Consider the following 26,345-nt stretch of genomic DNA (forward strand, 5'->3'; position numbering starts at 1 on the left):
CAGTAAGTCTGGAAGCAAAGGCACAAATTGCATCTGTCTGCCAGCGCTCTGCTGGCTCTGCACCAAATTGTACAAGTAAGGAATCAGCCACTTGAGAACAGCATTTGGGCTGAGTTACTGTTCTGGGCCATTCCACCTCAGATTTGGAGTGGACTATTCACCAACATTCACCTCCAGCACACACTAACAAGACGTTCATAGTCCCACTCTGATCAGCACTTAAATAGAGCTGATGTCATAGAATTAGTTTGTCTAACTAACCTGGGAGACTTTTGTAGTGACATTTGATGGCATTTTCACTGTACAAAGCATTCCTGTCATTACTGATGAGATTTAAAGGCTCTATTTGATTAGTAAAACAACATTAATTTGCTACACAAATCATTAGAAAGAGACAGAAGTATTTATCATGTTTTATAAGGCAGTGTGATTTTCATGGGACAATTTATTCATATATGGCTGGAAAATGCAAATAATCTACCAAATTAGGTAGTGGTACCTCTCTTATGTGCTGGAAATATGCTTTAAGAACACAGAAAAAGTAGGATATATTGACATGCTTTACTGCAGTAAATGCTAGTAAAATTGCAATCACTATTTGAATCTTAGGCCTGAAATAAACTCGACAAAAATAGGCCACTGTGACAAGAGGCAGCTCTCTGTAGAATTATAGTTTCAGAGATTATTTTATCTTATTATTTTATCAGTGTAATGAGACAAATTATCCCCTGAGTATAAATTGATTGAACAACACTAATTTCTCAAAATAAAATGAATGGTCAAAACACAAGGGGTTATCTTCTACAGGCAGCATTTTGTGCATTATGCATAGCACTTCTCTTTTCTTAAAGGAATTCTTAATTTTAATATATTTTATAACCAGTGGCATGTTGGTAACTAACAGTAGTGTACATAAACACTTCCACAAAATTTGACATTTGAGTTTTATGATTTGAAACCAAAAAGGAATTCTTGGCATTTCCTTTTTGCTTTTCACCTAGAAGTTTAAAGAACAAATTATATGGCCCACAACACTTTAACCCCTCATTGCCATGAGCAAATCAGCTAAAGCAGCCCTGCACAAGACAGAGAGTGTGCTCAACTGCAACACAAAATTATGGGCTCAGACTCACAATTATTGAAAAAGAAGAAATGCTCAAACTCCTTTTGCAAAATAATACATCCTTGAGGGCCCAAATGAGCAATGGGGTGTACAAAATTTTACCATCTCCTTGGAGTTTCTTCAATTTTATTTTCAAGTTTTATAGAAATTTCCTGGAGTTTAGAATCCTTCCTCAAGGACCAAATAATGAGAACAAGAACCTGTTCTCTCAATGATACTTCAAAGTGTCATGGTTTTAGACAAAAAAAACCCCACTGACGCAGAACATGTAAAGTTATTGGCATAATCTTTATTTTAAAGAGATCTCTGCAATTCAGTGAAAGACATTTTCTTCAGGTGGTGATTTAGAAAAAACCTCTGTAGTAATTTTTACTTTATATTCTTATGCAAATATAAAAATACTACAAAGATATGACACCTTCTCACATCAGAACCCACACTCTCATTCAATTTCATTTGCAATAATCTCACATTTATAAGTAAAAAATTAGTAGTCAAAATAAACATTTATGTACAATATAATTGGAAAACCTAACATCTAAGATTAGTTTAACATATTTTTCAGGGTCTAGGCATGCACTGTCATCCAAACTACAATTCTTTGTGACTTTACAATAATATCTTTTGGGTTTGAACACCTTCAATATCTCTCTTGTGTTGCCATGTTGGAAAAACAGACAAGATGGGAACTCCATGGGATCTCAAGAAATCATTTAGCATAAGCAAAGATCAATTAAGCACTTAGTGATACACTGTAGTCTCCAGTGCAGTCTCCAGATATCATTCAAATGCATTAATATTAACCAAAATTAACATGCATTTCTTTCTATGCAGTTGCTATTGCAATATTATGGCATCTGAATAAAGCAGCAGCTTCCTGGTTTAAGCATTTCCACTCTGCTTACCTCAGTAATAACCCAGACAGAGCATATTATGACTCAAATGCAAGCAAGTCTTTCTTATCCAAAGATCTTCGTTTTCATGTTTCAGAGGAACATTTTTTCCCTGAATTTGGGTTGTAAAGAAACAGGGTAGCTTCTTCCCAGCTTTGCATACAGTAAAAACAATGTCCAGGCCAAACTGTAAGAAAACCTATGGCTTTAGGGTAATGCATAGGAACAGCAGAAAACCAGGGAACTGCAGCATGAAGCTAGGTAGTTTCTCAACAGCTTTATAAACCTCTCTAAAGACATAAAATAATCCAAACTCCTAGTTGCATATGTCTAACACTTTTCAGAATATTGCTCTCAAAGTGTATGTACAATAAAAATTACCTAATTTTCATAAAAATTCTGTATAAATATATCACCTTGACACTCTCCTCACAGTGATTTCCATATGTAAATTAGATGTTTTAAATTGCAGTTGTCAGAAGTTTGGGTTTACCTTCATTTCTATTAGAAAACTTCCTTTGCAAAGAAAAATCTCATGTCAGAATACTTCTGCAGAGCACTCTGAATTCACATCAATAAAATTATTAACATTCTGATGTATTTGCAAATAATTTTGTATTTTCAAAACAGGGACTGATAAATTCCACAGTTCTCATTCCAGTCGTCCTTGCTTAGCATCACCTATTGCTCCCCATACATCAAATACAAACTCATCTGGAAATGCAAAGTCTCCAAGAGTTTCATCCAAGGCCACTGCAAATTCATCTGGGTTTTTCTTGTCTCTTCCAGCTTCCACAATTGTTGCAGCTAAAAAGCAACAAAACAAAAGAATGTAATTATCATGAAAGTGGCAGCTAACACATAGGGGCCAAGATAGGGATGGACAGGATTTGGAATGTCTGTTTTCAACAGCTGGTGAGGTCAGCTTAGGAAGATGCAAGGTCTACCAGGTGAACTTAGGATTCAACAAAAAATTATGCACTTAAAATTCATGCTTATGCCTCTAGAAAGTGAAAAAGTTATTTCTGAAAATCTCAGCCAGGTGGGTCAAATTGTGCAGAAGCAAGAGAAAGGCTTTGCTGGAGCCACCAAACACCAGGAACATCTTGGGGCCCAGGAGAATGAAAGCAGAGGAGTGATACAATGGACTTAAACTGTGATATCTTGTATACCAATATTGTCCATCATTTTCTCTTATTTACCACAAAAGTATCAGATTTTATCAAGTGTCAGGGCTCACTTTTGAAATGGCTACACTGGGGCTGCTCCTTAGGACTGACTCCTCAGTTGCTGTGCTCATCCCTCACCTTTTGCCACTGCAGTTTCTTGGACTCTAGGAAATCTCAGAAATCTAACCCAAACACTGGATGCTGGAAACCCATGGATATTAGAGCAAATGAAAACCTCTCTTGATCATGACACCTGCACCTCCATGATGGGTGAAAAGAGTCAGCACAGAAATTTCTCCTGGTTAAGCTGGGCCCAGAGAACCACTGGCAGCAAGCTACCATGGTTTGAGGGCAGAATGCTCTGTAAGGCACACTCAGCACAAACAACACAGCTGAATACAGTTTATTTTCTGAGCTGTATCTCTGCTCCACAGCCTCTCTTCACAGGAAAATGATGGTATAGTACAATAGACGAAACATCAAAGTCTGCTTCATTTTGTGATTACTTTACACCCCTGCCTTAAACTGCTGGGTGTCCTCCATCTTTTGTTAAACATCAAATACCCACCACTTTCTTCACAAGCATATCAAATTCAAGTGTCAAAGTGAAGGATTTGATAGCTTCTAGCCTTTTCTTAGAGACATGTCCAAATGTAAAACACATAATATAGTGCCTAAGAAAGGGAAGGAAGTTTTGAAGCCACAGAAAAACATCTTTACTGGGACAGTCTGCCATCTACCACATACACTGTATTGAATCAACATGGCAAAATCTCTCTGATAAAAATAAAAATAAACATTCCCTGCTCTGAAGTTTTACTAAATTTAATTAATTTTATTTTGTTGACCTAAAACTCAGCTCAACTTTGACAATTATGAACTTCTGGCAAACAGTATTTGCTGTTGTGCAAACATGTAACAAGCTGTAAGCAAGCTTGAGCCATATTCCACATTGTAAACGTCAACAACAGTAATTCTGAGGAAACTTCATGTTTTGGTTTTAACTGTGTTCAGCTGTGAGGCTCCAAACACAATCACAGTGTGTCAGACTACACAAAGCTGCCCAAGGAAAATGTATGTAAATCTTGACAAATAAACTGCTGTGATGGGGACAGTTCAAGTGTACCCCAGCTTCCCAGGCACCACTAGTGGTTCTCAAGACCCTGCCAGAAGAAACCCTATCCCTGTTGCATTGATTCTCTCTGTGGCCCCAATGAAGTTCCTGGGACTCTGATTCAGACAAGTCTGGATGGGAAATGGGCATTAAAGAGGGGACTCTTGCTCCTGGTAAGTGGAACACAAGGATTTGTTGTATAACAGCACTCTATATTCCCTGCCAATGGGGAACAAGAAGGTACTTACAGGGAAGCAAGCCTGGAGATAATGAAGTGAAGAGTATAATTGAAATGTCACAGATTTCTGGATATGAAGCAGGATGTGAACTTATTTTTTATAGACACTGGGAGAAGGGAGGAGAGAAAAGAGCTGTGCAAGGTGGAGTAAGAGCAAACACGTCCAGGGACTGTTACACCAGATATTTAGAAAAAGCTGCCATCAAAAGAGTAAGGATCTAGACAAGTGTTCAAGCAGGGTAGGAGTGAGGAATGTAGCTATTTTTAAGATAAATTGGCCAAGAGATATGGAAGAACCATATGACACAGACAGCAGCAATAAAACAAGTTATACCACAGTCCAGCTGCCCTGGCTGAAGCTTCAGAGTTACACATAATAAACTGTCATTAACAGAAAGTGTAACTTCAAACACAACTTTCTTTAAAGACTGACCTTCCCAAAGAACTAAATAGACTATAAAAAACTGATTTATTACACATTTACGAAACTTGAAAACAAAATCCACTAAAAACTTAGCTGATCAACTTTCACCCCAGTCAAGCAAGAATCAGAACATCGCCGTGCTAAAGCAGCCTCAAAAAAAGCATATTTTAATCTGTATTGAGTGAGCCTGATCAGCACTGCAGGGCACATTTAGGGCAGTGCATTTACTGAAGCACACCGGCATTCCCAGTCCCACCTGATCCCGGCTCCCAGGGCAGCGCGGTGCTGACCTCCAGCGCCGGCCCGGCTGCACTGCGGCCCCGCTCCCTGCTCCCCGCCGGGCTCTGACAGAGCTCCGAGCCCCTTCCCTGCCTTCGTGCCGGCCAGCTTCCCTGCCAGCCGGGAACTCAGCCGGGAACTCAGCCGGGAGCGCAGCCCTGCTTGCCCCGGCACGGCGCTCGCAGGGCGGCAGAACGCGCCCGGCCGCGCTGTGGCACTGGCGGGATTGATGCGGAATTCCCAGGGCACATCAGAGCCTGCAGACTGCCAGGGTATCCAGCAGATCCTGGCCAGCTTGAAGAAAACTTTGTTGGTTCGCAGAGGGCGACAGCTTCGTGCCGAATTGTCTCCACTCCCCTCCCTTTTCCCCACTGCTTCTTGTAAGAGCTGCACAATAAGTGATTACAGGAATTTTATTCCAATAGAGTATTTTTCCACAGTCAAAAGAGCCTCAATTGTTTTCATATTTTCCTTTTTTTCAGTTCACTTCAGGCAATGTTAATGTCTGATTAATTTTTTACATAAATTGTGAAAAGTTCAGCAATCTTAAAAATGGTGAAAGGAATTAGAAGTCTCATCAACTTTAACTGAGAAGTTAATGTCAAACTTCCCAGAATATGAACAAAGTAATATGTTGGCTTTTCAAATATAGTTCCTTTAAAATAACCTCAAATATCTTCCACAAAATCCTTATTTTCACTTTTAAAAGACATATGGGGCACAAGCCATGGAAGCTACCTTGTGCCTGCCATTCTTATTATCTACCTTACACAGTGGTTTTGCTGCCTATATCCTATCCTGTAACTTCTGAAAAAGCTTTTTTCAGAAGTCCTGACAGAAGCCTCAATATTTATTTAGCTGTAATGCTATTAGAAGTTTTGCCTTCATTAAAAGGTAGCAAATATTATTGTTCTGTCCCATCACCCTAAAGCAGAAAATAAAACACGTTATTGCAGTTTCCAGTATTTAACATTACTTGGTTTAAGTTTCATGTTGAACATTATCAAATATGGTACTCAATAACCATTAGAAATATTTCTTCTTGTTCCTTTTTCTTAAGTACTAATTCTTCTTGAAGTTTATTTTGTTTAACTGGACTAGCTGCCCCTCCTTTTATCAAAAAACTCCCATTATTCTTTCAGAGTAAACGAACAGCCATAAACAATATACTCCTGAATGTATGCAATAAAATCCTTTGGGAAAAGAAGTCTAGGTCAGAAGGAGAAGAAAACAAGAGATTCAAGGAGACTATCACTTCAGTTAAAGCTTTTAGAGATAAAAACATCTATGGAATATTGATGGGTTGGATTTGCAAGCCAAGAGAAAAAGCTTGGGTAACAAAAAAGGTTTAAACCTGGTAAGATATTTTGACTAGATGGTAAGTTTGAAAAATTAAGTCAAAAATGGAGAAGTAGATTTCAAATTTTTTAAACAAAGACAGAACATGCAAGGATATTTCAGCCTGATCTCAGTGATGGAAGATTATGAAACAGACTATCTTTGTGTGATCACACAGCACGGACAGGACAAACAGGGGGTCAGGCCCAGCCAGCACGGGTTTAGGAAAGGCAGGTCCTGCCTGACCAACCTGATCTTTTATGACCAGATGACCCACCCACGGGATGAGGGAAAGGCTGTGGATGTGCCTACCAGGACTTCAGCAAAGCCTTGGATTCTGCTCCCCACACCTTTCTCCCAGAAAAGCTGGCAGCCCATGACTGCACCACGGGATGTCCAGGTTGGACATCAGGAAAAATTTCTTCACTGAAAGGGTGGTCAAGCATTGAATGGGCTGCACGGGAAGTGGTGGAGTCACCACAGCTGGAATACTCAAGAAATGACTGGGTGTGACACTTAGTCTGTGTTTAGTTGGCATGGTGGTGTTTGGTCAAGGGCTGGACTCATGATATTGGAGCTCTTTTCCAACCCTAATGATACATCATGTCTGATAACATTATAGAGAGCAACAGAAAGGAAACAATCATTCAAAAGTAGAAACAGAACAAAGGGGAAGAAAATATTGGTGGATGAAGCCAAAAGGTGCTGAAAAAAAATGTGGACAGGAAGCCCTTTTGCCATCATTTACAATTGGTAGCATTGTGCATTGTGGGGTTACATGCAGGCTTCCTCTCACACAGGATTTTTGGGATTAAACACAATCCCAACTTGAACAAGTCTTACTGATTAAAAAAAAAGCCAATATTTTTCACTAACACTGTTTCCTGAATTGCTCCTATTAATCAACTGCTCAAATTCCATTACCAGAAAGCACTCATAGAACTTAAAATAACCTGAATTATCTCTCAGCTGTGTATTTATGTTTTAAAGAACGCTGAAGTCAAGCCTTGGCCCAATTTCTAATATGCCCATAAAATGGCTGAAGAATACATTTTCAGAGCCAACTGTCCCTTCTCTGGAATACGTACAGTTTTCAGTACAAAGGAGTAAGAAAATAAAAAGGTAAAAATCCATCCAAAAGTAGGTATGTAAATCTCAACAGCATTTAGATCTCTGAAAATAAAAATAAAAAACTGTACCTGAAAAAAAGTGCATGCATTTTCTTTAACAATTTCCAAGTATTTTGGTCCAGCCTAGAGATTTGTGTGTAGATTTAGTCAGCCATTCTTGAAACTGTCAAGATACTTAACCATGCAAAAATTAAGGGCTTTATCTCACCTTTAATTCTGTCTGTAATTTAACATTAGTTTTTCTTTCCTTTCTTTCTAACTTATGTCTTGAAACTGGGGCACTGTTTCAGAATTCAAGCACACCATGGAAGTGTCATTTTAATGGAGATGGAAGAGTAATATTAACTGACATCCAAAGATTCTGACAAACAGAAGTGCATGGAAGTGAGCAATGATTGAGATCTTAATCACTTGTCAGATGCACATTGTGATGACTTGCATTTTCAACTAATCTGGCTTGAGTAATGAGTGAAATTTCGAGCTAAGTGGTGATTGGCATTCTCTGAATGAATCTTTTCCTCATATTTCATTTTCATGGCTGACTGATCACATCCAGTATGTGAAAAACTGACATGTGTTAATTGAACAGATTTGTGACAGGTGATTAGCTCTCCTTTCCTAAAGAATCCTAGAGCTGTTTAATTGTTTTAAAATTGTGAAGTTGGGAGGTTTGAGTCATCAACATTGGCTGTTGACTCTTAGATTTGAACTTCAGGATGTGGCTTCAAAGATGTAAACTAAAGCTACATGAACCCTATAGTCTTTGATTTCTGACAGCTTCTCTTGGTTTCACTACCTTTTAGGGAGGAAAAGAAGAGGTGAGGGACAAAACAACCATCCAGCTGAGAAGAAAAGAGCCTCTCTATGAACAAAGACCTCTTCCTTCTTTAAGTATTCTTTTAAGGCTTTTTTTTTTAAGTTTCTAAACCACATACTGAAAGATGAAGGGCACTAGATCTTTTTGAAGGGAAAAAAAATTCAAGGAATTCATGGGAAAACTCTACCAGGTGCTTGGCTATTAACCATGTGTTGAAAGCTGAACTTCTCAGTCTACTGCTCAAGAGCCATCCTGTTTACAGTAGCGAGAGCCAAAACCACAGGGAACACCAGTTCCCATGGACACCAGAAGCAGAGCACCCACAGCTGCTTATTCCTGTAGGGCAAGGAGCCTGGGGACCTTGGAAGTAACCTGCAAGGACAGGAGCTTCCAGAAGCCCAGCCTGAGCCAGGACTGCAACAGCTGCAGGACAAAAACAGCTCCCAGAGGGACAGCTGGCAGGGGACTCAGAGCTTTGAAGCCTGAGCCAGACTGAGGCACAGAGGTTGCAGGAATGAGATGGGACATGGAATCCTCCCCAACCTAAACGTGGCTCAGCAGCACACAGGCCTCCCAGGAGTGCATTGCATGGCAGCAGCATCATGCATTAGAGTTGCTGGGAATAGAAATGTTGAGAACTTCTAGTTCCCTGGAAACTGGAAAGTTTAGATAGAACCTATAAAGCAGAACTCGAGTTTTGGGCAGCTCTGCCCTCCCTTCTATGTCAGAAAGCCCACTTCTGCCTTAGACTGAAGGACAAACACTGCTTTACCTACATTTTTCCTGTGAGAAAACTAGTGGAAACTGCCAAACAGATGCTTGCTGGTAGGAGCACCCAACAAAGGCCTTTTGGCTATTGAGATAACCACCTTCTGCTCTCATTCCTCTGTGCTAACTGCTGCCCCTCCAGCCCTGATGGAGCCCTCTGGAGCTTCATGCCAATCCTATTTTCTCTTCTGCTTTGCCTTTTCCACTTCTCTCTCACGAAAAGTTTCTTTTCAAGATCACTTTCCATTTAGCCTATTCTTTTCTTTTTTTTTTGGCTGGTTCTTTTAAGATATTACCATAATAATACTTTCCTCTTTGTCTCAGTACCAGCAGTTCCACAAGATCCTAGAAGGATTACACAGCCACAGCCGGGTACAACAGCTAGACTGCAGCTTTTTCCCACACAAACAGAAATTCCTATTTAGTTGTTGTCAGAATAACAAAGAAAAGCAACAGCTGCAAGGACAAGTTTGCTGCATCTTTAAGGAACTTATGACACTGGGATTAAGTAGTTTCTTTCATAATAAATCAATTATTCTTATAAGTAGTAAATATTCTATAAGTTTTCTCATGTTCATCAGAACACAGCTTTTAGAGATTCTGATAAATTTGTGTAATTATTCTGTCAGTTCCCTTGCTAAATAGTTGTTTGTTCTCTGATGAAGATCTCAGGTTCAAACCTTAGCAATCAAGTTGGATGGGTCTATGCCAAGAGGCAAAAAAGCAAATAAACAAACTTATCCTTAGGAATACTTAACCAAGGCACACACAAGATCCACTAGAAAATATATGCCAGAAAGAATACAGTGGTGACAGTTATAGCAAACAACTAAAAAATTCATGCAACAGTGTATAGCTACTGCACAGAAAGAATAGAGGATTGATTGAGTAATTACATCATAAGGATTAAGTGGGAGGGTGATTCTTTTATCAGAAAAACTCATTTGTAGAAATACAGGCAAGTTTTTGGGACTGCAGGCTGGACAAATTTTGTTTCACTTACATCCAGAGACTGAAGTACTCAATAAATGTTAGACTACAGAAAATGAGAAAGTATTTACCCTTGTAGAAATGTATCTGCTAAAAACTCACCTAATTCAATATCTCTTATGCCCATGTATGTTTCAAGAAGCTCATCCACTTTTTTAATTGCCTTTTCTTCCACTTCAGTTGGCTTTGTTGGAAAAAAGGGAGAGAAGAGCAAAAGTATGATTATACCCATGCAGGTTTCAAAATAACCAGCAATGTGCCAGTGATTATCCTTACTCCCATCTTGGCCACCTAGACTTACAAAATCTACAGATAAAACACACTATTCCACTCTCTTTCCCTTTTCTCAAAAACATAAGCTTTCCTCCTAGAATCAAGCCACACAGCTCACACATTCAAAGTGAACAGAGGCCTTATATCTCCTGACAATACAGATCTTCATCAAATCCTCATCAGCTTTAGAAGAGCCCAGAATAAATAAGAAATAAAAGAAATAATAAATATAATAAATAATATTTATTCACCAAACTCTAATCCTGGTCTTGCACAAATTCACGTCAATGTATTTAATTAGCCTCTCCCAACAACAACCCTTTCATCAACCCAGTACACTTCAGTGTCAGAAATTGAACAAATTCTTCATAACTATCCCACCTCTTTTCCCCCCCTTCCCTCTTTTCAGCACTCCTTGGTCTAATCTAAATTCATCCATGTAGTCCATGACATGTAAATCCAGGTTCTGTGCTTCCAGGTTCTTCAGCCCCATCCTATCCCTGCTAGTCATCAACTTCAGCTGTTCTCTTCAGTCCCACAAGCTTTGTAACATCCAATTTTTCTTTCCTACTTATCAGCCTGGGGGAAGAATAAACCAGAAGCTGGCTGATTAAACTACTGAGGGGCATATACCCCACCATACCATTTCCTCCACAGTAGCAGGACCCTTGGCTCTCAGGCGAAGTGTTTCTCTCCCTTTGGAGATTTTAGCCTCTGACAGAGCTCTGCCTTTGGACCTTGGTTCCAGCTTTTCTAGAAAAAAAAAACCAACAAAAATTAAATACCAAACAAAACTACGTATACAGTACAACATGAATATGAGGTATCTGTTTTGGTTATTACAGTATCTTCACATTCAGTCTAATCGAGACCTAGACTATGAAAAAATCTAATTATAAATTAACTATTCTAAGTATAGCTTTGCTGACAATCTCTTGTCTTCAAAATGTAATTTCTGCTCAACTGCACTGAGGGCAGGACTTCCATTGACCAATATATCTACGCAGGCCTATGGCATTCATTTCATATATGTACCTTGTGTAATTTTATTTCCCTACTCTACTGAGAAGTTTGTATACCTTTATATTAGACAGCAGCTGAAGTCACCCGCCAGCTGCTGATTTATTCGGACAGAACACATAGCAGGTTTAGCATTGCAACATTTCAATCTTTCACTGATGCAATAGTGCAAACACTCCTGCTAAGCAGGTGATGATGAGCCACGTTGAGCTGAGCTAACAATCTGCTTATCAGCACTCACAGAGGTGAAGTGGCCATAAGCAGATCTGCAGGAGGTTTCACCAAAATTAAGGTGATGATGAGCCACGTTGAGCTCAGCTAACAATCTGCTTATCAGCACTCACAGAGGTGAAGTGCCATAAGCAGATCTGCAGGAGGTTCCACCAAAATTATTTCACAGCTGATAAATCTCTACAAAGTGTATCTGGTTTACAAGAAGTTTCCTTTACCGGAATTCAGCCTTTTTGTTTCATCTTGGGTAAGGCACCTTAGTTAGTAGATGAAGCATGGAATCTTTTAAGATTGGGGTTTCTTGTTCCAGGATGCAATTTTACATTCAAGAGTGGCAAGGCTTTAATTTACTTATTGACATGGGAGTTACATAGTGAATCTAGAAAGTGCTAGAAGAGAGGAGACAACTCTGCAGAACTGCTTTTATTTGTCCTGTTTTCTCTAACAGATTATTCCTCCTCTTAATTGCAGGCCTTTCTAATAAGCTCTTCTTGAAGGTAATACTTCAACGTATTATATTAATTTTGCTCACATAGATTTCAGCTCATCATTCTTGCAGAAGTGGTCACAAATCAAGATTATTATGCTGAACAGTATGCTTGAAAAGTAAACTTTATTAGCTTTCATGATACAAATAGGTATGTCAAAGTCTCATATATACACTTAGGATCAACACTTTATCCTTTTATTGCTTCAAGGACAGTTTAAAACATCCTTAAGATTGTCATCGTTTCTGCTAGACTTGTTTCAAAATTCATTCCTGATAAAAAACCCCCATATTTTTCAAATTCTGTCACCATTGTCACCTTAAAACTCATGATTTGACATAACCTTTATTTGCAGTCCTTTAGACCAAAACACTCTGGCTATCACAGAAACTATTTTTCATGTTCACATCATTAAAATGCACAGTTCGTGTTATGCTGCCTTTACTTTGTTTCTATTCATTTTTCACAATTCACAGACGCTTGTGACTGGTACAAATATTTTATTCTGTGCTACAAGCCTTGCCTAGGGGAGCTAAGACAGCCCATGTGTACATGGTAGAAGGATGTCCAACCAGTAAATTATGCTTATTTTACATTCCGCTGAGAGGAACAAAAATAAAAATAATTTCACACAGAGGTTTGTGTCTTATTTCTGTAGCCTCACCAAATTCTGTTGAAATTAACAGGAATTCAGCACCTGCTAGTTGAGCAGGAGCTGGATCTTGTCTGTCATCTCCTCTGGGGCTATTCTTAGTGCTTAAGCTACAGCTTAAGCATTATCTTTGTGCCTGAAGTCTAACTGTACCTAAGGCTAAGGCAGGACGTTTTAACCTACTGAGCACTGCATCTTGCAAGTTAATTTCTGTAGGTAAAAATATAATGTGCATCTTCCAAAAATCTGTCCACAAAGCTCTGGTTGCCTCTTAAATCAATGACAGAAAAAAGGTATTGCCACAAAATTAGTGCATTGTCTCCTCTACATCACAGGCAGACTAAAAGGTATCTTAGCCACCCAACTGAAGTAAAAATTATTAAATTATGGCTGAAGACATCAATCAAATGCTGATTTACAAACAGACCGTGTAACACTTCTAGCACTGAACACAAATTATAGGCCCATATTAAAAAAAGGTATTGCTGCATTACTAATTGAGATAGACAACATATGCAATTCTTTAGCATAATGTATAGCATACACATTTACTTAACAACAGCAGCAATTTACATCCAAACACATTAGAGACCAACTCATAGCTACCATTCTTCACAGAAGCACCAAAAGCAAAAAAAAAATCTTTGCATTTCTCTCATTTTCAATTTCTGCTGCTATTCTGACACCAAGTGTCAAGACTGGTGTATGGCAGTAGCTGTAAACTACTAACACATTAAAAATTTTGAAAAATAAATGTTTTAAATTTTTGCTGCTGTAGTGAAGATAGTGGTATTGAATTCACTCTTATTGCAGGTGTGCAGAAGGCCACATATAAATTTATGATTTAGCACTATTTAGAAGTTTTTATTACAGGAAAATGCTACATGGTTTGGGGAGAGGATCCAAAAAATTGAGATAATAAAAATTGTAACTCAGTCTCTATTTTGACTGCCTGAGCAAAACTTTCTTTGTTTTTTTCCTACATTGATAGAGTTAACATATACAAGAATTAGCAGTAGATATGCCTTCCTCCTATTTAAGCAGCACTTCTCATAGCATGCAGGTGGCAAGCAAAAAACAGAGCTTTGCAATTGTGCTTTCTTTCAATTCTGAGTACACCTGCTGCATGACTGGAGATCCACAAAAAGGCTGGGGAGGAGGACAGGGAGAACAAGCAGGCACCAAAGGAGGAGCTCTGGGGAATCCCAGACAGCACTTGCTGCAGACTCCTTCTGCATTAGAGAGCACAGACCCCAGTAAAGGGTACAGAAATAGGAAAGTCTGACATAGAACAACAGGGATTATGTATCAAAAGAGGAAAAAAGGAGTTTTGAGGATCAGGACATTAGTGAAGTGATCCATGCTTTAAAACTGTGCCTATGAAACAATTCTTCTTCTAATTTTGCTACATCATGTAGTGGCAAAAGAGACTGACTAAGGCTCAGGTGAGGCAACCCACACTGATGGATGGGTGCTGGATGAAGCAACATGGAAGAAAATCCATTCATAAATCTTCCACTTCAAAGAAAAACTAAATGTACTTTCTTATAGTAGTTATGTTACCATAGGTAGACACCTGGCTGCTTTCTGAAAACAAACCCACAATGTAATGCAATGATGGGATTTTACTATCAAGGTGTTTTACTGAACAAGGTGGACAGTCAGGTCACTCACCAAATGCTTTCAAAGGTTCTACCAACTCCAGCTTAAACTTCTGACCTTTCTCCAGATCTTTCAGCATTTTGGCAACTTCATAATGCCGACACTCTGACACATTTTTTCCGTTTATGGTCTCTATGTGATCACCCACGCAGACAGTTTTGGTTTGGTCCATAATGCTGCCTTCTTTGATTCGCTATTGTTTAAAAAAAAAAAAAAACACTACCAGAATTAGAAAAATTTCTTGCAAAGGTGATAGTTTTCAAGAGGTGACACCACCAAGCTTCAAGCATATCAGTTAACAATACCAATACTACTGTGCTTATTATTCCAGCAGTGTGTTTTCTCTATAAGATTATAATAAAACATATTTTGAAAAGCATTATTTTTCAAACAAAGTATTTTCATAAGCATTGAATATACAATCAGACAGGAGAAAAAAGAATGCAACCACACTTCAAAAATAAAGAGTTCTGAATAACCTAATATTTTTGTGCTTTAAAACTGATCACAGGAATCTCAGTACTGTAAATGGTTATTCAAGTTTTTTGGGTTTTTTTTCTATTTAATAGCTTGACAAGCATAGGAATAGAATTTTTCTCTTCTCAAGTATGGTCCAGAGACTTAGTAAAAAAACATATACTGTAAATGGCTGATCTTAATAAGACCCATCCCCAGTGTTGAAACTATTTTCCTTATTAAGCTGTACAGCTGTATATTAAAGGATATCCTCTGAAATAATAAAGAATAGGAAAATAGTTTAATTGCCATCTCATGGAAAACACAAATAGTCCAAAAGTCATAACAGAAGTTACAGCTTTTATGAAGTGTAATTTTAAAAGTATGGGGGAAAACCTTTAAAATATCTCTATGATTTATCACACTTCAAATTTCAGTGATTCTGTTTATTGTTGTTACATACTGCCATATTTGTTCATTGTGTGCATACATCACTTAAGCAATTATATGGCTACTGAATAGAAAAGCTATGACATAGTAAAATATCTTTTATTTTTCAGATACAAATTTCATTCTAACATGTTCCTGAATAACAATCTTTTCAACAACGACCGTGTGAGATAAGAGCAGACAAGGCAGACAACCACGCTGCCACCTGCCACTGCAGCAGCCAGCCTCGGGGAGCTGCTGCTGCCCCTGGCTGGCTGAGCCCACACTGGTGCCTCCATCTCAGAGCCAGTGGGAAGTGTGAGAGTGCTCACTGGCACTGCAGTCACTGTCAGCTTCAGGCTGAGTTTAACTCTTTCCAGCACCAAACAGAAGCCTCGTGGTGAATGTGGGTGTGGGTACTGTACGCACCAGAAACCAAATGTGCCAAATGCTTTTCTGTTACCAGGACTCAAAACCTGTCCCACTCAGCTTCAATCAATGTTTAGTCTGCATGTTGAATATTCATTTAGCTTTTCTTCTTAGCACTTGGATCCCAACACTAAGACTGTTTAAATAATATTCACTGGCTGTTATTTGTGTCACTTGCTATCATCACTCCAAGTTAACAGACTGAGACAGTCAAGCTACACTGTCACAGTAATTAAGATGCAATTGCCTGTATTTCAAGTGCTCTACAGTCCATTGAGAAGCTGTGAGGATCTATATTTCCTATGCAATGCCTACTCCATCTGATAATATCTCCTTGTACACCACTCAGTCATACTTCAAATTCTACTGCTGTTCTTGGAATGCTAATTTGACTCCATAATACTTTTTCCCACCTGCCTGTGTACCCCAAAAACAAATTTGTGACAGCAGAACGACACCAGGTTTTGTTTTTAGTAAGGCAAAACAAGATTAGATTTCATAGGAAAAAGCTCTGCAGTTCAGTGTCAGGTTTAAAACTGGTTGGGTTACCACATCAAATCTAGAAACCTCCCTGTTATTCAAAATGCATTAAAATAACTACAACCCACCAGTCAGTAACTCACCAATCATGAAATTTAGTATTAATTTTTAATTAGGAATGGGGCACAGTTAAAAATTTCAAAGGAAAATATATATATATAAGCAACAAAAATTCTTTAAAACTTTAGAGACAGTCTCATTTACCTAGACAATGAAGTAATAAAAAGGATGCAGCTTTCACTTTTGTATATGCATTCTCTATGCTGATTTAAAAGATCCATTAGCTAAATCTGCAACAACAACAAACAAAGTTTGATCCCAGAAATTCCTTAAAATTTATGCATTCCCATGAAGACCGCATAATTTTCATTACAATGCTTATTATTAGACCAGTACAAGGAAAAAAATACATATTGGTTCAGAGGACTTTTACACAATTCACTGGAAATTACAGCTTGTCTGGCTAATGCTGTGAGGGTTTTCCAGCGTGCTCCAATTGTGCAGCAGTCTGTGTGAGGGCTGTTCTCTCTGCCTGTCACCAAACAAGCACAAAGGGAGTGTCACTGCACAGGGCTGCACTCGTGAGCACTGCTCTCTGAAGCACTGCTTCAACACCTTCTTTTAAAATGCCACATAAGCAGCAGCACGACTGAATGTTATGGGCTGTATAGATGCCACCACTAGAAATTTGCAGTTCTTCATCTATAAACATAAAAGTTAGGCTATGATTTTGCCAAAATGCTTAGTGAAACCTTCACTGCATCTTGACTTGCACAAACATGACCTCAGTCACATTTTTCCACAACAAACACAAACAAACCAATTTCTAAGCCATGTCCTGTTTTATAGCCATGGTAGCTAAGGAATGAACAGAAAATACAACCTTTCCATACAAAAGCTCTGTTTACAATGAGAACAGAGATTGGGGTAGCAGTAATCAAAGATAATTGCTAATGCCTCACTAATAATGGGTAACTGGAGTATATTAGAGCAAAGAATCTCAGAAAGGCAGAAAATGTGATTAAGGTTCCTAATACCTAGTCTAGCAAGAAGGGCAGCATCATTTCATAAGCCTCTACTTGTCTCAAAACATACTGCCTCTAGGTCATATAGAAGAGGAGAAGGAAAGCAATTATGAGTAATATACTGAATATGTTACTGCCCATACTTGCTACTCAAGCTCATTGTGGTAAATTGTGTTAATCCATATCCTTGTAATTCATCCTATCTAAGGCAACAAGACTGGAAAGCTGAAAAACCACTGCACTTGCCCCTACTCTTGTACAGCACAAAGGCTTCTGCCCTGGGAACAGCCAAAGACTGAAAGAATATGATCTCATTATCACATGAGTAACAGAAATTCTATAAGCATCTAATAAATGACATCAGAAAATCAGTTTAAAACAGGAGGGGGCAGATGCAAGCAGTATCTAACACCTACCACCTCAGAGTAGCTCAAGAGATACAATGCTCTCATTGTAAAGCTGATACACGTTACAGAAGCAATGAACAAATGAACTGATTTTGAATGACATGCAGTACAGATTAGCTGAACTAATTTTGAATTATGTACCTAAAGAAAAGCAACTTTATTCTTTACTTATCATATATATGATAATGAAAGATTTTATAGTTCTAGAGGACCATGAAACCAATAATTAGCCTATTATAGTAACAGGAGCTTCTATAGAACAAAGTATTTCACTGGTAATTAAGTTTACCTTTATAAAGGCACAGCCAGTTCCATTGTCTGTAATGGTAAGTCCCAGCATATCATCAGTTTTAAGGATTTCCACTTCTTTTCGCTGTCCTTTCACATGGGCAAATATGAAATCTTCAAGGCCAATTTGTGCACCTAAGAGCTTGTCCATATCAACTTTATGAGTGTTCAAAGTGCAAAACATGATCTGTGCAGAAGGAAAGCAAACACATTAACAGTGCGTTAGGTTTGGTGAGCTTCCAGGAAGCTAAAATGAGAGCACAGTTCAGGCCCCTGTGACAGGTCCATAGCTCAAGTGATCCCCCTTCTTGTCCAGCTGTACCAGGAGCAGTCTCCATCCACACACAACAGAAACCATCAGGAGGTCAAAGTGCAGGTGACAGCTGGCAGGGAGCATGGAAAAGAGCCCTCCCTGTGTGAGCAGCCTCCCAAGGCCTGTCTCAGCACACCAGCCTGAGAGAGGCACCCTGAGCTGGTACAGCTCGCACCACAGGTCAGAGTAAAGCAAACTGAAGAGCCATCACCATCTTCTGCCTCATCATTCACCCACCTCAAATTCCACCTGATTCAAAGATCACTAGGGACTACTTTAAAACTTGATTAGTTGAAAGCAGTTTAAGGGGAAGGGAAAAAAAAAAAAAAAAGGAGAGCTTATCAAAACAAAAGAGTCATGAGAGAGCATGAAATGTTTTGTATTGCTCCAGTGTTCCCTCATCAGCTCACAGCACATTGTCTCCAATGGGCTTGCTTAGTTCCTACCCTTCCCCAGCACGAGTTGGGGTCATCCTGTTCCAGTAAAAGCCAGGCTTAATAAAAAGGTCAAATTGCTTCTTTATAAATCAGCTTTTCTGAGGGATTTCCCTTCAGCACTGGATATCAGGCAGTCCTTTTTCTCCCTACACTTATGCCAGTTCTTCAGCAGGGAGGTTTTTTGTCCTGGGCACTGGCAGGGTGAGAACAATCCATCTGCACTGCCTGGGAGCAGAGATGCTGTTGCCCACCACGGAATGAAGGAATTTGGCCGAGCCCAGCACACCCATCACAGTAATGACAGCTGCCCAAGCCTTTCCAGGCTGCAGCAGGAGAGGAGCGAGGGCCAAGGGAACCCCAGCTTCCTCCTGGGCAGCACAGGGCACAGGGCAGCAGCCAAACCAGAGAGACTCTGAGCTCCAAGAGAAATCCCTAAAATCTACTTCACTGAGGAAAAGAATGGGTTTTCCACCCCACAACACTACACATGACCTTTTCATTCCTTCTGGCATCACTGGATGAAAGCGGAAAAATTGAAATGAAAGTCACCAACCTATTTCAATTTCTTCTAGGTCAAAGAAAGAGTGGATACTTTTACTAATTTATTTCACAGAGAGCATTCAAGTTTCTGGAGCTTTCTAGGATTTAGATTCTATAAGTATGAGGGTTTTAATCTTAGAAGACTGAAAGTTAATACAGAGACTGTTTCTTGACTAAGGTCTTGTTTAGTCACTGTTTTTAAAAACAAAACAAATAAAAATGCCCCACCAAACAGCCTTACTTCGATGACTACTTGCTTTATCTCATCTAATCCATCAAACATCCACTGCAATCTAACACCTTATTTAACAATGAAAGTTGTAACAGCACACCCTTAAGAGACATTAGTTTTATTTGCTCCGATAATGCAACGGTTTTCAGTTAAACACTACTCTAGATTTAACAACACCTAGAGAAATTAATCTGATTTTAAGAAGAAAACTGAATATAATAATACTTATAATGATAATAATTTCTAATTACAAGCTTTTTTTAAAAAAAAAATCAAAACAGATGATATCAAGTTGACATACACATTTTCAGCTCTCTCAAGTTACATAACTTTGCCAGTTTAAAATGGTAACTCAGTTCTCTGTTCATTGTTCCTGCCATGAAAACAACGACTGTCTTCACATTTTAGACATTAGCATCCTTCATCTGACCTTGTCAAACAGACAATCTAGTAAATACTGTCACACCTTTGAATAGATAAAATTGGCAACAGAGGAGAAATGTGATATTTAGAAACTTGATCCAGAGTTTCTCTTTATAGATCTTCATCTGGATGGCATTCCTACTACAGCCTATAAGTCTGCAGAATTTTTTGTGAGTCAGTTCTGTGCTAACCACAAGGCTGAGAGAGCATCAGCTAGTCAAAAATAAAACTTAAATCATTCTTCATCCTCTTTAGTGAACAACTGCTTTTTCTCAGAACAGATATATGCAAAGAGTAATGTACTAAAGATGTATCTACCCAGAAAGATATATCACCACACCATCTACCAGTTGTAACATAGCTTTATTTGTACACAACTGAGACCTATTGATTCAAAAATGGTATTTTCATAGGTTTTACATAAGTTTAATATTGGTACCTAATCTCAGATTATATACCTGAATACTTAAACAACAGTTTCCATTCACTCAAACTTTTGCATATTTTTAATAGTAATTTTCTTATTCAAAAATGAAACAAGAAAAAAAAAATCAGTGTGCAATTCTCATGGTTAAATCTCTTCTGTCCTTTCCCTAAAGCTTCATAGGCATTTGGTCTTTAACTCAGTGTACCAGTGCTGTGAATATTTCATGCCAGCTTTAGCAAGATATTATAAATCAGAACAGTTACATCAGTCACAAAGTATCTAGGATACCTCCTTCACCAAGAGTTATCTTCTGCAGCACTCAGAAGAAGGAAATTCCATGTCGCTGGACACTAGGGGCTTATGCACAACTTTATAAAATAGATTTGTCCAATAACATTACTAACAGATTATTCCCTGCACCCATATTTTCAATTGGAAGAGACCACATATGCCAGCAAAACCAGTGCTACACTGTGTGTTATATAAAGAAATTATATTAGCTAAGAAAAAGAGGGATGCGTGATGTGTTATATAAAGTATATATGCAGCACCATATTGCATGTTCTATACATTAATTGTACTCTGATCTTCCATATTGAGCTGACACCTTGAGAACTCAATAATGAGTTTGTTGATAGATTACATACTCATATGCTATTGAAAATGTATTAAAAATCTCTGATAACATTACAGAGATCATAATAATTTACTGTTTAAGAGGTAGGGAACTGGGAATTTTAATTCTGAGCAAGATGCAACACCCACTGACATACTTCCCTATATATGTAGATGTCATCATATCAAGAAATCGCCAACGCATTTTCTTACTCACTTTATCTTTCCCAAGGAAAATGTGGGAGCCTTGAGCAGCTTCAGCAACAGGAAGAGAGTAACCAGCTCCTCCAAGTTCTAGTGTGCTTTTGGTACTGTCAGGTATTCAGCCTGGTCAATATATTCAAAGGCTTATAAAATAAGCATTCAATGTTTTGCTGTTTGTCTTGGGATTTGGTTGGGGTTTTTTTTGTTTGGGTTTTTGGCTTTTTTGCACCCAAGTATTACAGTGTAATACAGTGTACACAAGTAACTACAGTGCAAGTTCTTCCATCCAATTATTTCCATACTAATATTTCAAATACTTTCAGTCAAAAGTATTGGAAAAGACACAGCAAGCATCACATGCAATATGGGTGTGACATTTAAGCACTGCTTAGGGAAACAGCAAGCAAACAATTCTTGCCATAGGGTTGGGAGGAGGTGTTTTGTAGGGAGTGTTAACTTTGCTCATTTAAAGTATTCAATCTGTAGGCGTGATTGTGAGCAATTTCTTTCAACAGATAAGGGTAACAATAAAACTTCCAACATTTTGGTGATGAGGATTTCACAAGCTAACCCTTTTCTCTAAAACACACTTCAGATTTTTTTATTGTTAAAAGGACAGTTTTGTTCAGTAACACAAGTTTCAGCAGTGGCTTATTTGTCAGCAGTCTTTCATAAAAGTTTAAATTGAACAGTTTAAATCAAATACTTCTATGAAAGTTTAATGTGGCACAGCCTCACCGTATACTTGACTGTTTAGCATGTGGAGGCAAGGCCTGTGGAACTACAGCCCACACACAAGCTCAGCAGCTGAACTCTTGCTACTGGAAGAGAAAGACGGAGCTGCATTTCTGCCCTTACTGCTGCCAGAAAGGTCTGAATTACCCTTGTGATGCAAAATTCCTTCCACTGGGGTGAAAGAAACCCCAACCTCCAAGAGCTATGGACAGAAACAGCCATGGAGCATTAAGTTTAGTTCACCTGCCCCACCACATTTCATCTTTCAAAGCAAACAAGATAATCAAAAGGAAAACTGCAAGTAAGCAAACCAAAAGTCCACACAGCCTCTATGGGTTACCATTCCCTTCTCAACTGATCAAGAAATAGCCCTGCTACAGCTGGACTTTAATATCCACGTTCTCAGTGCCTGATTAGCTACTCTGAATACTTTAAAGCCCTACCATGTGCTCTCACAGGAGCACACCACCACCAAATGCCTTAACAGACCCACATTGTCCTTCAGTCAGTGCTCATTTATTTATCATACAGGCTGCACTCAGCACTTTCACCCTTTCGGGGAACATTCCCTGCTACATTCCCAATAGTCAGAGTGGAGTAGTAATCCTAAAAGGCCAAAGCTACACATAAATACTTTTACCAACTATTTTTCATATGTTAACCTCCATAGAAAAAATAAGGGAATATAAACATTATTGATGCAAGCAGAAACATACACGTAAGTGTGCGTGGGTTGTGTTGTTAGCTAAGAGTTGCATCTGTCTATCTATCTATATCTTTTTTAGCTCTGTGCTTTCGTCTTGAAAGCTTGTTGAAGTAATCAAGTTAAAAGTCAAGAAAAATGTGATGCACCTCAAACAACACTCATAATAATGATGCTGGAAATAATAAAAGTTACATTTTTTAAATGTAACTTTTGTCAGGGATTTGTTCTCCTTTGCCCAGGGGGAGGGGAATTGAAGTTTCTCTTTACAAGACTCCTCCACCGGGGTTTAACATTTTAAGTTTTAACATTCACAGATTGGGAGTAGCCGGGAAATACACAGGAGATATGAGAGCATCACTCCCTGGCACAGCCTGAGACACCTGGTCTGGGAAAAGACTGATAAGAGAACTGAAGAATGAGGACCAAGTTAGCATTGAAGGCAAAGGGATCAATAACTAATAGGAGATTGAATACTAACAATTGCCTAATTTAAGAGCAGTGAACAAAAATTTATTCGGGTTTTGTCTGTATTTCTTTTTCCTGCAGTTTTGGTGTCAATGACACACGCAATGTATTGGTAGAAGCCATATTCACTCCTCCTCTCTGGGAAAAGAACAGTCACCTTGGACAGAGAAAAGCAGAAGTGCTGGACATTGTAAAAGTCAGAGAGGTAGGCAGAAAGAGAGGCTTCTGCCTACCCCTCAGCTCAAAAGGGGTAAGAGATATATAAAACACCTACAAGAAAGGATGAGTACAGGAAAAGCCTCAGAAAGCAGCTGTTATGTGTCATTCCTTCATGGATACCCAGAGAAGATCCCCTCTGAAGCCATCCTGCCCCCTATTCCTGTGCCCATCCCACCCTACTCATGATCCAGGTCTGCACAGAAGTTTCTGTCCAACAAATACTGTGTTTTATATAAACTTCTCTCTGTCACTGTTGGCAGTCAATCACAGAACCTGGAATGGATTCTCCAGCAGAAACTGAACTCCGATGGTCCCGGGAGGTGTGATCCAAAGAGGAAAAGAAGTGCTGTAACCACGTGGAGTCCAAAGGAGAAGTGACAGATTACAAGTACAGCTCACTTATGCAGGAATTTATCCAAGAATCCGTACTCCTGCCTACCCTGAAGCAAACTCACGTACCATATTAAATGTATTCACTTCTGCAAAAGGTCTCTGAATGCTCTCTACACAGAGCTCTTCCCCTCCCTCCCCCACTATTTTCCAGCCCAGCCACTCCAGGGTGGAGATCTCTGTGATAGGAGCTGTTTCCAAAGGCAGTCACGTGTGGGTATCACACTGCCCACAGGCTTCGGCAGAGCTGGGTCACTGAAACCTTCCTAGACAGGTAACACCTACAAATGGCATTTGAGTACCTGAGCGTTCTGCAGTTTGCTGAGATGTAGCTTCTGGCATTATTCTTTACACCAGACTATCTGTCCACAAGCAGTTTTAATGAACAAATAATTTAAAATAAATTCACATTTCTTGGCAGTTCACTGATATATCTTGTCTCTATGCAAAAATCTGTTGCATGACTCTCTGGTCTGAATTCTTCACTCTGTTATGCCACCTTTACACGAGGAAATATTTTTGTCCACTATTTGCATATTATACAACTTTTTTAAAGCAAACAGAATTTCTGGAGTAAAAGATTTTAAGTTTGGTGCCTCCAGCAATAATACTCTATCCATTTTTATCAATAAGCCACACTTTAAAAAAAATTAAGGAATGGTCTGGAGTAAAAGATTTTAAGTTTGGTGCCTCCAGCAATAATACTCTATTAAGGAATTAACATTAGGGAGAAAAAGAAAATAAGAAACTTCTCCAGTCTGGCACAAGGCTGGCATATGCCCATGATATGTGGTGCTTCCTCTACAACCTCTGAGGGTGTCAGATTATACATCTAGCAGGAGAAACAGGAGCACACCATTCATACAAAATTAAATTTCTCTGTGAAAGCTGTTCTTTCTCAAGTCAGTGGAGCCAAAAGTTCAACACTGAAAAGAAGAAAACTAAAATAGAAGACAATCTGGTGATTGTGAGAACTTGAGAATACAAGGTATAACTGAGATGGAACAGAACAAAAGGGGAACAGCAGCTCAGGATGAAAAGAAAACAAAGGAGCAGAAGATCAGAAAGCAGCTGGGAAGGTCTGGGACACTGATGCATTGCCTCTTAATTACTTAATGTAACAGTGACTGATTAAACTGTATTCACTGCTACTGCCACTTTCCCTTTACAATTTACTATTTGAAATGCTACATCAGGCCACAGCAAACTCCGAACAAAGCCTGTAGTAGTAGCAGTCTTTGCAACTTTTTTTAAAGTCATCTACGAAGAAGAAAACAAGTAAAGCTGTACAGCCACACGTAGGCACAGTGAAATGTTAGCCCTCTGTTTCAACTCGCCATTCAGAGGTTAAGGTTCAAAGAACCACATAGGAAGAACTTGATATGGCCACTACCTTTTAACTAAGAGAAAACAATGCATTTACAAACACAAATGAATCATTATCCAAACAAATGTTTAGAACATGGGTCAGAAAAAAAAAGATCAAAAAGGCAGCAGAGCTTAAAAAGGAATCTTGTAACAGACTTAAATTTAACTCCATTCGAACAGTGAACGCTTAAAAAATAATTACCCGATAAAGCAAAAAGCTTTCCAAACATCACTTTCGGCTGAAATTTTAAAATGCAGTACGAGTCAGGGCATTTATACCATATGCCCTTCCCTTCCAATGCCTTCATTCTGGATATTTAGCCTCATAAATCCGCTGTCCCTTTTTAAACTGGAATGAAGCAGTGCCTGAGAGCTGTCTCAAACAGCAGCTGGCAACAGGTTAACCGAGACACCGGAGTTTGGGTCAAGAGGCCCACTGTTTTACCACGTAAGAGCTAAATGCAGTCCCACCTATGTCTTTTCCCGTGCGGTACGGCTCATTTGGAAGGGAGTTTTTTTCCTCCCGAGCAGTGTACCGCGGGCACGTCCCCAGCAGCCCCGGCAGAGGATGGGGCCGGGCGCCGAACAGCCCCGGCGCCTCTGGCGCCCCCGGAGGCGCGGCGGTGCCGGCCCTACCTGGGCGGGGGCGATGCCGAACGCCTCTCCGATGCGGGCGTACAGCTCGCGGGCGCTGCCGAAGCCCTCCACGCGGCCCGTGGGGCTGCCGTGCGCCAGCTGCGTGTGGAACTGCAGCCGCGACGCGCTGGCCGACGGCGCCGGGGCCGCCGCGGGGGCCGGCGCCGCCGCCTCGCTCTCCACCAGCTTGAAGGTCTCCTTGGACTTGTCCTTCTTCTTGCTCCTCAGCCCCAGCGGCATCTTCCGCGCCGGCCCCGGGCTCCTGCGGCCGCCGCCGCCCGCGCCGGCCCGGCCCGGCCCCCGCTACCGCCGCTGCTGCCGCCGCCAAGCCCGCCGGGCCGCTCCGGGCCATCGGCGCTGCCCTGCCTGCGCTCACACCGCGCCCGCCGCCGCCACAGCGGGGTCCTTTACCCACCTCCCACTCACTCGTTCAGGAATTTCTGCTCATAGCG

At 39.7% G+C, this 26,345-nt stretch overlaps 1 protein-coding gene across 1 annotated transcript; it reads right to left on the reverse strand.

Annotated features, from left to right (window-relative positions):
• Window positions 1–1,392: 1,392 nt before the first annotated feature.
• On the reverse strand, window positions 1,393–26,182 carry GIPC2 (GIPC PDZ domain containing family member 2). The gene is made up of 6 exons (XM_039711772.1): window positions 25,894–26,182; window positions 18,185–18,370; window positions 14,622–14,802; window positions 11,200–11,309; window positions 10,386–10,467; window positions 1,393–2,823 (listed from the first exon to the last, which is right to left on the reverse strand). Exons 1-6 carry the CDS (start codon window positions 26,131–26,133, stop codon window positions 2,669–2,671), a joined length of 954 nt encoding a protein of 317 aa, XP_039567706.1. The 5' UTR covers window positions 26,134–26,182; the 3' UTR covers window positions 1,393–2,668.
• Between the last annotated feature and the right edge of the window lie 163 nt (window positions 26,183–26,345).

Source organism: Passer montanus, unplaced genomic scaffold (genome assembly GCF_014805655.1).
Source record: "Passer montanus isolate IOZ18808 unplaced genomic scaffold, ASM1480565v1 scaffold25, whole genome shotgun sequence".
Taxonomy (NCBI): Eukaryota; Metazoa; Chordata; class Aves; order Passeriformes; family Passeridae; genus Passer; species Passer montanus.